The 15,482-nt window shown below is 37.9% G+C and overlaps 1 protein-coding gene across 3 annotated transcripts in view; it reads left to right on the forward strand.

Annotated features, from left to right (window-relative positions):
- Positions 1-12,786, forward strand: part of LOC145687238 (uncharacterized protein KIAA0513) — an 87,582-nt gene extending 74,796 nt beyond the window's left edge. For all 3 annotated transcript variants that reach the window (XM_081760718.1, XM_081760716.1, XM_081760713.1), the window contains exon 9: positions 12,325-12,786. In XM_081760718.1, coding sequence (XP_081616844.1) covers positions 12,325-12,389 — 65 coding nt within the window. In that variant the 3' untranslated portion in view covers positions 12,390-12,786. The remainder of the gene's footprint in view (positions 1-12,324) is intronic.
- Positions 12,787-15,482: the final 2,696 nt, after the last annotated feature.

Raw genomic sequence — 15,482 nt, forward strand, 5'->3', positions numbered from 1 at the left:
ACTGAGAAGCGTTCGGTTCGGCTTGTTATTGTCATCCAGTTTCACGTGATGGTCTTCCAGGCTGTGAAAGTATAGAGTAGTTCATATAGTAGAGATAGTTATCAAAATAAATGGAAACACCCATATGCTGCAACATGTAATTGTTATTAGTATCACTGAACATTCCGTGTTTTCCCACTGTCTTTTGATACTGATGATAGTGACTAATACGCGAGGCGGTGTTGTACAGATACATATATGCAATAGGCCTAGCCTTGGGAGCCTTCTTTGATTTTCAAAGAGGGTGAAATTTCGTGGTTTGGCGGTTAATCGGAGTAGGTGTGTGTTAATTATATCAAAATCAAGTGTCCATGGTGATAATGGTATAGAGAACTGGTCGTAAGAATAATCAAACAAAAGAAATCTGCCTATGTGAAGGAATATCTGAACATCGAAGATGTTTATAATTAACTTAAACTAATGCGGCAAAACTGACTGCGGAACTCAGTCAGTATCTGGAACGACCTCTGTGAAAATTACAAGCCAACGAGAGATATCAATTCATAACTCTACGTTCGTACCCGAGTTTCCAGTTTTGAAAGATGTAGTCAGCACCGCGAACGCATAGCTCAAAAACAATGGTGCCAAGGACATGTGGTCCGATGAGTCATCTTTTTCCGGATCACCAACAATAGGTTGGGCTTTTATATGGCGGACACCTAAAGAGGTTTGTGCTTCGGAATGCCACTGTTATGACTTTGAGATCGTGTGAGCCGCAATTGATTTCGTTGCTCCCAGTGGCGACTCGGGAGTTTACAACAGGAAGTCACATCGACATTAGCGGTGAAATTGGCTTTGCATTTCCTTCTTCCATTGCCAAAATAATTCCCTGACTTTGGAGCCTCCATTGATGCTTTACTTTGGAGACATTCTTGAAGTTCTGATATTAGGTACAAATATTGCAGGAAAATTTGCCATTGTATAATCAGATATCCAATATGTGTGTCTAACATACAGAATTATTTCTATTACTGAATCACCGTGCCCCTCATCTCAATCGATTCTGTAAAACTCACTTGGTTACATACCCATAAATAAACATACTTACGTAATTTGAATGGGATACAAAAACTATCGTTTATCGTATATTTATGTATTTACTTCTAGAGAGACGGCATATTTTCATGTTGCATTGAAACACTTACGCATTCAATTTCGATCGTTTCTAAAGCAATTGAATAAATCATTCGACCATTCATTTTCAGCACTAGGATGTAGACCGACTGTTCAATGTAGACTCTTAATCGTATGTATTCCTATCGAGAATCGAACTCTAGTATCCCATGCCGAAGACGTGTTTGTAAACCATATGCGCACGAAGAAGCTTCAAAATATGCATGAAGTTCTACAGATTTACCCGGAACCGAATTTATTGACCCCCGTAAGTGTTGTCCGTCTTAAACCGTCTCTACTTGACTTTATAATTGACTATTCTGTACTTATTTATAATTGACTTACAACTATAAGACTTACGTATTTGTCAATTTAAAGTGTAGCCCAAGAATACTTATTCGTTCCCTAAATGCTATAAATATAATAATAATAATAATAAAAAAAAGTAAACATATCATCATAGGTATTCTGACCCTATTGTTGGCAGGTCACTTTCCGCAACTGAGAAGTTTCCGTGCTCCATGCTCCATCTCTTCGTCTTCTCGTATGATTTTTCTGTTTTGATACTGTCGATCAATTGTAGCATCCTTCGCTCCCTCCCTCCCTCCCTCTCTCTCTTTCCTACCACCATTCCCTCTAACACGTCTCGCGTGATGCATTTCCTTCTTATCCAATGTCCCAACGAGTTTCTTTTCCTCTTTTCAGTAATATCTAAAATTATTCTTTTCTCACCCAGCATTTCTGAACACTCTCTCACTCACAATATTGCGAGCGGTGATTATATTCAATGAGAAAAAGCGAAAAGGCTATTACTCATCGCAAAAAAATTGTAGCAGAATTTTCTTCTACATGCAACAGGTAGCGCTTTCGGAAGATGCTACTTCCTTCATCAGCCTGTGGTAGACTTCAAAAAGAATAAATAAATAAATAAATAAATTTAAAAAAAACATGAAGGATGGTTAAAAAATTAGGATATGTCACCGTTTTCATCACTTTTCTGTAATGCCCATGTTTCTGCTCCGTACAGGATAATACTTCACACGAAACCTGTTTTTTTTTTCTCAATACTTTATTCAAGGTCCAACAAAATAGAATTTTCTTCTTCTCAAGATTTCTTTCCCCATTCCTTTTTTGCTTTTATTTTACGTTCGCAGTTAATATAATCACTAGTAATACAACCCAGGTATCGAAAACTAGCCACTTGTTCTGTTTTTCCCCTCCTACTTCTATATTTGACACAGACCGCTTCGTTTTAATCACTGTGGCTTTTGTCTTTCTAACATTCATTTTCATCTCATATTCTCCAAGCCCTTCGTCAAGTTTTCTAACATCTTATTGCTTTTATTTTCTGATTTCGCAACAAGCGACATATCATCTGTAAACCCTATACACCTAATCATTCTACCTCCTACCGAAATGCTGTCTTTATTATGTAGGCTCTTTTTCACTTTCTCTTCTAGATAGATATTAAATGACGATGGTGAGAGATAGAATCCCTGTTGAACTCTCCTTCCAATTGCGCTCTCCTCTGTCATTTTCTCCCCTATTCTAATACTTAATTGTTGGTTCATATTTAAGTTTCTTACGAGTCTTCGATCTTTTCACTCCAACCCAACCTTCTCTATAACTTCCAATAATTCCGAATTAACCTTTTCTGGGTCAACGGATAAAACATAAACGTCTTTCCCTTTTTCCATAAACCATTCACTGATTACCCTTAATAGTCCAATTGCATCTCTTGTGCCCTTATCTTTCTTGAACCCAAACTGTTCCTCCTCCACTTTTTCATTTGTTCTTGCATACAGCCTTCTGTTCAGTATTCGAAGCAACCTTTTTGCTGCGTGCGATATGAGACGAACAGTTCTATAATCTTATCTCTTTCTGGGTTTGATTTTTTAGCAATTGGTATCATGATTGTCTTTAGGAAATTTTTAGCCACTCTCCTGTTTTATATACAGGGTGTTTGAAAACAACACCGACAACGTTTGGGAGGTGATTCCTGACACCAAGATAAGACAAAAAGTATAGACCATCCTGGGTGCACAAATGCTTCCTTTCAAAGTTATTGGCTTCCGAAAACATGAAGAAATGAACTTTAAAGGTCCATAGCTCCAAAACTATGCGATCTACCGTGGTCGGGTCAAGACTTCACTTAGGAACTAATATATGCGCTATCCAAATATCCATGTTTCAGAATCCTGCGGTACTTCCGTAACAATTTTTATAGAGGCAGTTGGAGAGTATTTCAAATTATATGAATGGTAGCCAAACTCCCTCTATAAAAATTGCTTCGTGAGTACCTTAGAATTCTAATACATGGATTTTTGGATAGGGCACATATTAGTTCTTAAGTGAAGTCTTGACCCAACCACGGTAGGTCCCATAGTTTTGAAGCTATGGACCTTTAAAGTTCATTTTTTCATGTTTTCGGAAACCTATAACTCCGAAAGGAAGCATTTGTGCACCCAGGATGGTCTATACTTTGTCTTATCTTGATGTCAGGAATCACCTCCCAAACGCTGTCGGTGTTGTTTTGAAACACCCTGTATTTCATTGCAGAATGGGAACAATTCTTTTTTGACTTTGTTTCCCATATTCTTAGTGAATTCGGTTGGTATATTCTCTAAACCGATTGTGTTTCCATTCATAATCTCGGATGTAGCTTTTCCAGACTCATTCAGAAGAATAATAAACTCCTTATCATTCTCGCATTCTTCATTTTCTATTTCAACATCTAGGCCATGCGGTCCGTCCGTACTCATAAATAGCCTCGATGCTGACGTTCCCATTAAAACTGAACCAATCAATCAATCAACCTACTTTCATATAAGTCCTCAACATACTCTTTCCACCTTTCTAAAACTTCACTTTTCTCGGTGACTACGTCCCCATTCTTATTTTCTGCTGCCATTGTAATACCTCTTTGTTTCTCCAAAGTTCCGTAGATTTCACCTCCTTGTACATTTCCTCATATTTCCCAACTCTTTCTGATTCTTCTCGCATTCTTCATGTTCTCGCATTTTCTTTTGTAAAATTCTACCCTTCCTCTGTTTTCCTTCGTAGCTCGTTTAACTTCCTGTACATCTTTCTGCCCTCTTCTGTATCAACCTTTTATTCATTTTCTGCAACGTTTGTTGTGTAACCCATGGTTTCTTAGCTGTGTTCGCGGTAACCTACTACTTCTTCTACAGTCTGCTGTATGCAAAGTTTAATATGCTCTGTCTGTTACTACCTGCACCTATCCTTTCCTCGTTTGAGTATTTTTCTTCGAAGTTTTCAACGTAAAGATTCCTTACTCCCTCATTTTTTAACTTTCTAGTATTCAACGTCTTGTTGCGTAGTTTTCTTCCGCTTACATTTCGCAGTTGAATATCCACTTCGGCCAGCACAAGGTTATGATCAGAGAAAATATTAGCCCAGAAAGTGTTTCCATGTTTTTCAACCTATTCCGATCTCTCCTGAATCATAACATAGTCCATTTGATATTTTCGGGCGTCCATTGAGGACTTCCATGTATATCTTTTGCTTTTGTGATGATTGAACCAAGTATTTATAACTACTAGTGAATTCTGTCTACCTATACAGAAATTAACCAGCCCCCCCCCCCTTCCTCTTTCGTTTCTTTTGCGTAAACCATATTTGCACTACCTTCCTGTTTTTCTCCCACAGTTGCATTGAAATCTCCCATTACAATTACGCATGCACCCTTCTTCTTTCCTGTCAATAATATATTCTATTTTCTTATAATTTGACTCTGCGTCGTTAGTTGTATGCGAAGTCGTCGGGGTGGATGTGTCTGTATCACCACTAGATTCTTCTTTTTTTTCCTTTAAATCTTAACATCATAACTATAACATCAACAAATTCTACTTTCACTGCCTTCTCCTTTAAGCACTTGATACACGCATGAAAAAAAAAAAAAAAAAAAAAAAAAAAAAAAACTACCTCCTCCAGGTGATACACGCATGAAAAAAACTTTCACTATCTATTACAATTTTTGTCCTTTAGTGATCAACGTATGAACCGAAAATGGTGATGGCTGGATCACCTCCATCAACGAATTCGATTTCTAATTTTTGGCTCTCGACATCCTCACCAAAAATTGATGGTAATCCATCAAATTTTGGATAAATCAAACTGCTTAAAGAATTCCTTATTTAAAAAAAAAAAAAAAAAAAATAGTGAAAACATAATCCGAGCACTAATAATTTGCAGTATAAACACTTTCGCTAAAGACTTCATCAGATAGCAGGGGCAAGAAGTAGGGAGGAAAAAAGAAAGAAAGAAAATTTAAAGAATAGACAAGAGGCAGAGGAAGAATCCAGGTGGGCTTCGTGAACGGAATAAAAGGTCAATGGTTACACTGAAAGTAAGTGATGTTTAGTGGATTCCGATAAGGGGATACAGAAGAGTAAAAGTATAATAAGTTACGTGAAAAATTAGTATAATATAGGGAAAAAGGATTGAATATAATGATTAATGAAGAAATACAGAAAAAAGTAATTAATAATTAAAAATATGGACATATAATAAATTAAAAGAATGGAAGGAAGTGGGAATAAAGAACATGAAAAATAGATTACTAGAAAACATTAAAATAGTTCTGTATTATTTCCTAGTAATAGCGGTAATATTTTAATAATATAACAGCTTCATTATTCCTTTAATTTGTTTTTCATTTCCATTTGGTGTGATTTAGTAAAACGAGCAGATATATTATGCGCCATTTTTACTATTTTTCCAGTATTAAGCACATCAATTAATATAGCAAATTATCAATAAAACAGTTATATCAAGAACTATTTATTATTGTAATGTGAATCTCTTGAAACTCAAAGGGCTTATTTAAGAGCAATAAGGCCCGGGGCGCTTTAGTCTAATGGGGTCCCGTTTATAACTAGCAGTGTAGAGAATACAAAAGATCATTCTACGTATATTTGTAATCATATGTATAATACTTAATCATGCTCAAGTTTGTATATTAGGCGCATTTAACAACAGAAGTATATAACAGAAAGCATTAGTTCATGCAATAATTGAACGGAAAGCAAGCAAAAATATGCTTAAGGAAGAAACAAGAATACTACAGATCTCTGTTGTATTCAGTAGTATTGTGGGGTGCAGGGCCGGGCGGCAGTAGGAGGGATGGACTTCCTAACAAATTGAAAATTGGTTCGGAAAAAATATCCATTATATCCTAAAAGAAAGAAAGAAAAAAAAATGCAGCTGTTGCTACGTATATATTTGTTTTAGGGTGATCCAAAACTAAATGCAAAAAAATCAGCTTGTTCAAAATAATCCACCACAAGGCTTATATTTTCCCTAGAGTCATAAGCTACTTACCTGCCAAATTTCAGTTCTATTGCTCAGTATTTACAGGTCGCTCCATTTTAAATCTTTTTGTTCTTGTAGTATTACGAATGATCTAATGCTAGAATTTTTGGGAGGTATACGCTGGACCGTTTTGAAAAAATAGCATATTAATGGGTATACACTCCATTACATTCCTGTATAGTACATTATAGGTGTCAAGATTACAATGTAATTTAACACAGTAGCTGTGCTAATAACCGAATAGATATAAGTTCGTAGCTTTCATTTATGATCACTAGATGGCGAGATAATGCTTTTTTCCAAGAAGTTTGTGAATTATTAAAACTAATGGCTGTAGTGATGATGTAGCTGAAAGAAGTATATCTCATCCAAAAGTATAATGAAGCGTTGACAAAAGAGGAGGAACAGTGGTTGAAATCCATCGTAAAAATGTTCCCGCTTCACTGAAGAAAGCGTTTTTCTAACTTGAGAATACAAATACTGACATTTTGCTCTGAAGGGTTTGACAAGAACTAACAAAAAATGGCGAAATGGAGCGAGGCATAAAATAAGCCTTGTGCCTTCCCCCCCCCCCTTTCCCTACTAATAATTTTGTTTTGTAGATCACACTAATATATAATATATTTCACATTTTACACGATTTTTACAACAAATTGTGAATTCTTACGAAGTTTGCCCTCCCTACCTCCGCAGTCCTTGCACTCCATGATGCTAATGATTGCAATCGAAATTTGTGGTATTCTTTTTTCTTCTCTACGGCATAATTTTTGCTTGCTTTCCGTTCAATTATTGTGTGAACTAATGCTTTTGTTGTAACTCTATGACTAGTAACGTTGGTTTTTTTCAGTTAACATTCGGGCAACTATCAGTGTAGAATCAAAACTGCTAGTTCGATTTAAAAAAAATCCAATACTTTAGACTGAAAACCTATAATTTCCAGCAATTTTACTGTCCTTTTTTTTTTGTGTGTGTGTGTGTGCGTGTGTATTGACACTCATAATGAAGTTGGCTTATGGCAAGAGACTTTTGTGAAACCCTGTATTTTAAGCTTCAAATTCTTCGACAAACTTCACTATGACAGTTTGGACACAACGAATTTTCTACTCTCAGACGACATTTAATTTTTTCGTGGATATGGTTTCGGTCATAGATGTTCATTTTACTTCGACCTCACTCACCCTCGCCCTCGCAGTAGCAGTTGGCCCTCGCCCTCGTTCACCCTCGCCCTCGCGAATGGAATTGTCCATCGCCCTCGCGCGCCCTCACCCTCGCTGTCGAAACTTGTCCTCGCCCTCGCGCACCCTCGCCCTCGCCGTCGAAGCTTGTCCTCGCCCTCGCGCACCCTCGCCCTCGCGGACAAAACTTGTCCTCGCCCTCGTGCACCCTCACCCTCGCCCTCTCGCACCCTTACCCTCGCCATCGAAGCTTGTCCTCGCCCTCGCATACCCTCGCCCTTTTCGTCGAAGCTTTTCCTCGCCCTCGCGCACCCTCATCCTCGCCATCAAAGCTTGTCCTCGCCCTCGCGCACCCTCGCCCTCGCGATAGGTGTTGTCCATTATCCTCGCTCGCCCTCGCCTTCGTGCTCAAAACTTTTCCTCGCCCTCGCGCAACCTCGCCCTCATATCATTGAGGGCGAGGGTAATTGAGGGTGAGGAGGCCTCGAGAGGGCCTCCTTCGTGAGGATCAGAGCATCAATTATTCAACCTACTTGTTGAATTATTTCCTTATCGTCAGTGGCGGATCCAGGGGGCGATCGGGGCGATCGCTCCCCCCCAGAAGAGGAAACTTCTTTACTTTATATATACAAATAAAACGCATACCAGAGTTTGGAGCTCTTAAAAGTAGCTCTAAGTAGCAGTATTACAACCCACCACCCCCACCAGAAGTCCGTCCTGGATCCGCCCTTGCTTAACATACGTCCTAAAGAAAGGAAACTAAACATATCATCGTATAACTTACTGTGGAACACCTAAAATGGAACAACTGTTACAATGGAGATCTCGGTCGATAGTGACGTTTACATCATTTGTCAACAGTCTGAAGAGTGCTTCTTCCAGACATGTTTTTTGGGGGGGCACTGCCCCCCGAAGCTCTGAGAGCCTCCCCCCGAAGGAGACCAAAATAATACGTCTATAATATAATAATGAATAGAATAGTACCTGCAGTGCCGCCCCGGGATACTAAGTGTGCCCCCCCCCCCCAGATCATTGTTTCTGAAAGAAACACTGCTCATGAAGGACTTCTTTTTCTGCGAAATGTTATCTCAATTAGTTCCAAAGCGGCTGACTAACATAAGAAGAAATGAATATGAAAGTACACTCGGATAGGTTAATTTTTGAGCCATTTTTCGTGGCAATTAAAACGCAACTCCTGTAGCTTTCTTAACTGCACGGAAAGACAACTAATACGTACTCACGGAACGGCAAATATCTTATGGCACCATTTTCATTCTATGAACCTTAATACATACAAAAACTTTATATTTCCAAATGAAACTATATAGCTACATTAATGGGTCATTTCTAAAGAGTGGGGGGTAACTGTCCCTCTTTGCCCCCCTAATCGCCGCCCATGCTATGATGTATGGCACATTTGTGCGAAATTAATAATAATATGATTAAACTGTTTACCCTCAACAAAATCCTGCTCGTTTTGCTGAAAGGGGGGCGCGGTGGCTCAGTGGTAGAGCGTTCACCTCTGGTGCTTGGGGTCCCGGGTTCGATCCCAGCCCTCGCCAAGTGAACTTTGTGGTGGACAAACACCGTGCTCGTGGGTTTTCTCGGGGTTCTCCCGTTTCCTCCCACTTTCTTCATTCCACCATTTCACTCATCTCTCATCATCACCGTCTCCTTTAGTCTAACAGGCATAACCATGGGACGTAAAACTCAAAGATTTCATTTCATTTTTTCGTTTTGCTGAAGTGGCTTTACCTAAGTTTTATATGTTTCATATATCCTACAGTTTTTTTCAGGCCTTTTTTTTAATTTGTCCAAATTTATATTCCTCCTTTTACCACACAATCGTTCAATACTTGCACTATAATATTTACAATCAGTATATCATCCTGTAACGTATTTCATTCCTAATAAAAATCATTGAACAACACAACATACAAACCCTATCTCACTGGCTTGCACGCGAACCTTTGGTGCATGGGGTCCTGGGGACAATTCCGAGTGGGAGAACATTGAACGACAGTGGATCGAATTCCGCGTTAAACCTATAGGTCCACTTCTCATAGCCACGCCGACGAAAGAGGACGCTAAACGGCAATCAGTCAACAGTTGCAAATTTCGGCTGCATAAACAACTTATGTCTTGTGGAACTTATTAAATTTATTTTGTTAAAGAAGCTCTTTTAACAAAATTTCAGTATTAACGTGTCAGATATTTCTATTTAAGGACAAGAAAAAACATATTTATTTTGTAACTAAATGATAGCTCTACCCACGTAGATTATAAAAGCAGAAACAATGAAAATCGATACAATTGTGACTGACATTATTTTAACAAATATCGATTCAGATAATAGTTTGGGCTGTCACAAAACTATGAAAAGTTAAAAATTCCGATTAATTGTAACAACATCATCAGTGGTGGACATTGGAGGAGGATGTATGCTATTAATCAGCCCATTTCATGGGCATCCAAACTCACGAGCCCAACGCTCGCTAGCTCGGCATTCGCGCTCGACCGTTCTCGGGTTCAATAATTAAGCGCTAACCCGAGCGCCAATGAAATAAGTCAGCGCGAGTCCAACTGAGGGAAGTGAGCCCGAGCACGTTTCCCAAAGGAATAAATGAGCGAAAGCCCAGTTGAAAAAAATGAGCCCGAGTCCGAGAGAGTCCAGAGCAAAATGGCCATCTATGAATCAAAGTCATTCCATCAAGTCTTTTTCCATCTGATCTACTGCATTCTGATGGTTCTCTCATTGATTGTGTTTGTTCAGATATCAGCGCTCTTGTCATTTACAGCTGAATGACGTGAGTGACTGTCTGTCTGTCTACCAACACTCTTTAAACATGACAGTGTAGTAGACACTTCTTATCTAAAACGTCTCCAGCACAGGGAGGGCAACAATGAGGCACACTTACTTCTTAATGTAGCGCTATTTCTACCCGGAAACTTTCATGGGAAAAATCAAATATTATTCTTATTTGCATTAATATTTTTAATAATTATGTACGTACACACGAGAAATTGTCTACTGCAATTAATTGAAAGGAAAAATACGGTTAATGTATAACCTTGCTATGACACTAACTTTTCATCTAGGGGACATGGCAGAAGATATTTTAAATTTTGCCTCTCTCCAAAAGAGGTCAAACAGCAAACTCCAAAACAGTTGCTTTTAAGGAAGCTTGTCCTCCTCCCTCGCGTGCCCTCGTTCTCCTGAAGGAAGTTGTCTCTAGCCATCGTGCACCCTCGCTCTCGCAGTAACACTTGGCCCTCACCCTCGTTCACCCTCGCCCTCTTCGTCGAAGCTTTTCCTCGCCCTCGCGCACCCTCACCCCCGCCATCGAAGCTTGTCCTCGCCCTCGCGCATCCTCACCCTCGCTGCCGAAACTTGTCCTCGCCCTCGCGCACCCTCACCCTCGCCATCGAAGCTTGTCCTCGCCCTCGCGCACCATCGCCCTCGCTGCCGAAACTTGTCCTCGCCCTCGCGCACCATCGCCCTCTTCGTCGAAGCTTTTCCTCGCCCTCGCGCACCCTCACCCTCGCCATCGAAGCTTGTCCTCGCCCTCGCGGACAAAACTTGTCCTCGCCCTCGCGCACCCTCGCCCTCGCGGCCAAAACTTGTCCTCGCCCTCGCGCTCCCTCGCCCTCGCGTCACTGTGGGCGAGGGAACTTGAGGGTGAGGATGCCCTCGAGAGGGCCACCCTCGCGAGGGTGAACATCTCTGGTTTCGGTCTGTTTATGTTGATTTTAGGTATTTGAAAGTTTCTACTTTGTCGAAAGTGTTACTTGATAATTTAACGTACCCACAGTTTGGAGTATTACGGTCATAGCAAATTTCAATGGATTTGATATTCTCCGCGTATACTTTTAAACCCATGTCGCTGCAGGAGTTTAATAAAACGTCTCTATTTCTTTCTATTGCCCTCATATAATTCCATATCAGGTTGATGTCATTAGCATAAACCATAACTTGGGGAGTGTCATTCAGCTCTAGGCCCTAGCTGCTTTCAATTTTCCTGATAGCAATTCCGAAATAAAATTGGATAATAACGGCGACGACGCATCTTGTTTCAGACCATTCTCGGTATGAAAACTCGGGGACAAGTATTTCCCTGCTGAGACTAAGTTTGAAGCTCGATTAGAAGGGAATGTTTAGGAAAATTAACGTAAAATTTTATTAATATATATATATATATATATATTAATATTTATAAAATTACATAATCATATTTCTTGCTTAAATGTTTATAAGGTCAAAGAGTACCATCATTATGATGTCTGGTTGCTTTTTAATGTAGGATTATCATGTTTGTCTTTATTCAATTCATTCTCATATGTATTTTCAATTAATTAAAGCAAGTCAAAGCCGATTTAAAATTAGAGTTGGATGAAATAAAATGTATACATCTAGAGATTGTTTGCTCACCTGAAAGATATGCTAGCTAGTTCATCGTACTAAATTTTCGGAATATCTTAGTTTTTAAAATAACCTAACTCTACGTGAGCCTAATCGCACTCATAAAGTGTCTACAGGACAATAAGATACTAAAACTTTAATACTTTTTAATAATACTTGCGTGTTACTCTTTCCTGTTACCTGTTTCGAATGAAGATTTTCTAGTTAAGTACTAATAATCATACTATGTTCCTTCTGTTTCAGAACAAGAAAAAATGCTGAGGGAAAACATTGAGAGAATGTACAGTGAAACGGATCCCTGGCGGTAGTAAAATGAGTATCTCAAAGGAAATCAAGATCTCAGCAAGTTTTGTTGTTAATCAAATTTCGCCTTCATTTTGTAAGTGAATGTTAGGTTGGCTTGTTTTTTTTTATTGGTTGTGATATTTGGAAGGATTGTTATTTGTTACATTGAAGGACTTGTAGATTTTTTTATAATCCACTTGCAGCTGTACTTAGAACAGTTGTGCAGATATTACTGTTACAAATGTTCGAACGCGTTTTGTATATAGATTTCTCGATTTGTATATATATATTACTTCAACAGTGTTGAAATTGCGTCTATGAATTATTTTGTTTTTTTAAAAAAAATGTTTTGATGTACGCTTTTGTTATAAAGATGTAAGATAAGCACATGTTAATACAAAATACAAGCTACAACATGCACTTTTTTCTTTTATTTCCCTTGCCATTATTTTATTATTATTATTTGATTTAACTTTTTAACACATACCACATTAAAGCACATTCATTTTGTCCGTTTTTTATGTATATAATTTCTTTTTGTAATTATTTCATTTATTCTGTACGAAACGGCGAATTCAGTAATATAATGACTTCAATTTTCTGTGAAAACTGGAGGCATGAATCTCATATGAGTAGGAAAAAAAAAGGGGATCGAGAGAGCAAAGATACAATATCAATTGCCTCACCCCATTCTTATTGACAATATAGGCAATAATTAGGTACAATAAACACTTTTTAGCCAATTAATTCTTACATTTAACATATAGATGTTTATAAATAATGGAATAGCGAACTTGTAAGGCCTTTATTATTCCTCATTATTGTGGATAAATTGTGTAGGTAGCAAATAATAGTGTTTATGGTTCGGCTGTAGTAAAGATCATTCAGGGGGTAACGTCATATCTGCAAGACCTTGATATGTAAAATGCAGGAAGAGGAAAAGATGGAATGTTATAAGTGTGATTTTAAAAGCAAATATATTCCGTAATGGAAAAAAAAAATAGTATCTGTGAAATCAGTGATGGCCAAATGGTGGCCTGCGAGTAAAAATATAGGAGTTGTTCGTTTCTAAATCTATACGTAACAAGATGTAGCTAACCATCATAATATATCATAAACAGGCTTGAATTTGAACTGTGAAAATATTCTTTTTTAACCTTTACGATACCAAACCCATTCATAAGAGTAAGGCAGTTGGTACTCGACTGAATTTTATAAAATGTAAATTTTTTGGGATCTACTTCCATATGTTCATGTCTCAGACCCTAATTGACCTAGATACATGAAACAAGAAGTAGGATACACAGAATAGACAGTGTGTCCAGCCAACCGTGAATAAGCCGTGGATTTCGTGTACCGTGAGAAGATCTGAAATTAACCGTGAATTTCGTTATCAAACCTTGAAAAATCTAGAAAATGTGCAGGTAATGGAAAACAAATCATCAGAAGTCGTACGTTCGGTTTTTATTGTCATTGTGCTGTCAGTAAAGTTTATTTTTTATGAAATTTTCGACCGTAAAATTTAAAAATTTTAGACCGTGAAATGCATGTATTCGATTTTTCTGTTTTGAGCGGGAACAGTAATAGAACAAAGATTCAAAAAAATTGTGACCTACTCAGTCACCGAATTATCACCTCAAGAGAAGGGGCAAAGAAAATAGAAAATGGCGCCAAGTATGGTTCTTGTTTTGTTTAGACTCGCCGTACACGATAAATTGGCGTTCACTGTGTTAAATAATTGATTTGAAATATCGAAAAAGCATATTTGATTGCTGCTGGAGAAAAAGAAGTATGTGTTAACTTCTATATTTGAAGATATATTTAATTTAGCGTTATAACCGCATTTTGTTCATATATTTCTAGTTAGTGAGAAAGACCACATTTACTAGAAGGATTGTTGCGGAGGTAGGAGTAACTAACTTAAAACCCCTTTTTGAACACATACAAACTTTTTTTTTTCTTGCTTTCAAAGTCTAATTCCAATTGAAGGTAAATTCGTAGACTTATTTGCTTATATGTTTGGTTTCTAGACTCAGGTTTGACGTGAAACCATAGATGTACATTTGGTATAAACGTATTATTGAGAAGTGATGTTACACCAAATCTGCAAACACATGATGCACATTATTGTATAAATCTCAATTATTTCTTCAAATTTGGATTAGACAAGAAACCTATGTGGTGACTGAGGGATTTAAGGTCACACTATATCAATCTCTCAATGAGTTTATCAATCAGAGTAGACATAAATCTCATTCTGCCGGCTATACTGTCGACATGTGTGACAACATCCAAACTTATGGTAGTGTGAGGCAGTAGTCTTGCCAGATCCCTTTTAAAGGATGCTTAAGCCCCTGTAGAATTAGAGCCGCTCTCATTTCTAATTTTCAACAAGAAACGGAAAATCGCCTGCACTGATTGAATTAAAAGCATGGACACCAAATATGAGAATTTTATTTTCAACTGTAGTATCAAAAGTGCTAATCTAGCTTGACAGAGTGAATACGTTTGTTTTGAAACAAGATTTTTCAGAATTGACTAAAGTAAGATAATTAAGGACATGTTTCATCACTATTGTAAGATAAAAGGCAGGCATTTTCTAAGCTGTTTAAACTCTTACATAATTTGAGAGGAATTAATACATGAAACCCGCAAAGGTCAAATATCGCTTCTAATAGAAGCTCCATCCTATCTTAAAGTGTCATCTATGGTCTAAGAATCCATTGGATCTTTTTAAAAGTACAAATTCCAAGTAAAAATTTGAGAAAATTTGAGCTGGTGTTGGTCTCCTATCTCTTTCTTAGCTATCTTTGGCAAACTTTAAACAACATTTGAAAGGATGAAAGGCAAGCTTATTTTTCTCCAATTTTCTCTTTGTAAAGTTTACCCAAATGTTACTAAAAGTAAACTAAAGTATATTCAATTTTGCTGCGTTCCTCAACAGTAGCAACAGTTAGCGTTGATTCTCGTTTAATAGTTCCAGGATGTGTAATAGCTTTGAGATTTTCCGACTCAAGCGACACAACCATGAATTTACTAAGATTGAACCAACGCTAATGGTGATAATAGTGAAGCAATAGAAACAGATTGCATACAGCAAAAATTGTTTTAGCTTA

This window comes from Thermobia domestica, chromosome 1 (assembly GCF_964235325.1).
Source record: "Thermobia domestica chromosome 1, izTheDome1.hap1.1, whole genome shotgun sequence".
Lineage (NCBI taxonomy): Eukaryota > Metazoa > Arthropoda > Insecta > Zygentoma > Lepismatidae > Thermobia > Thermobia domestica.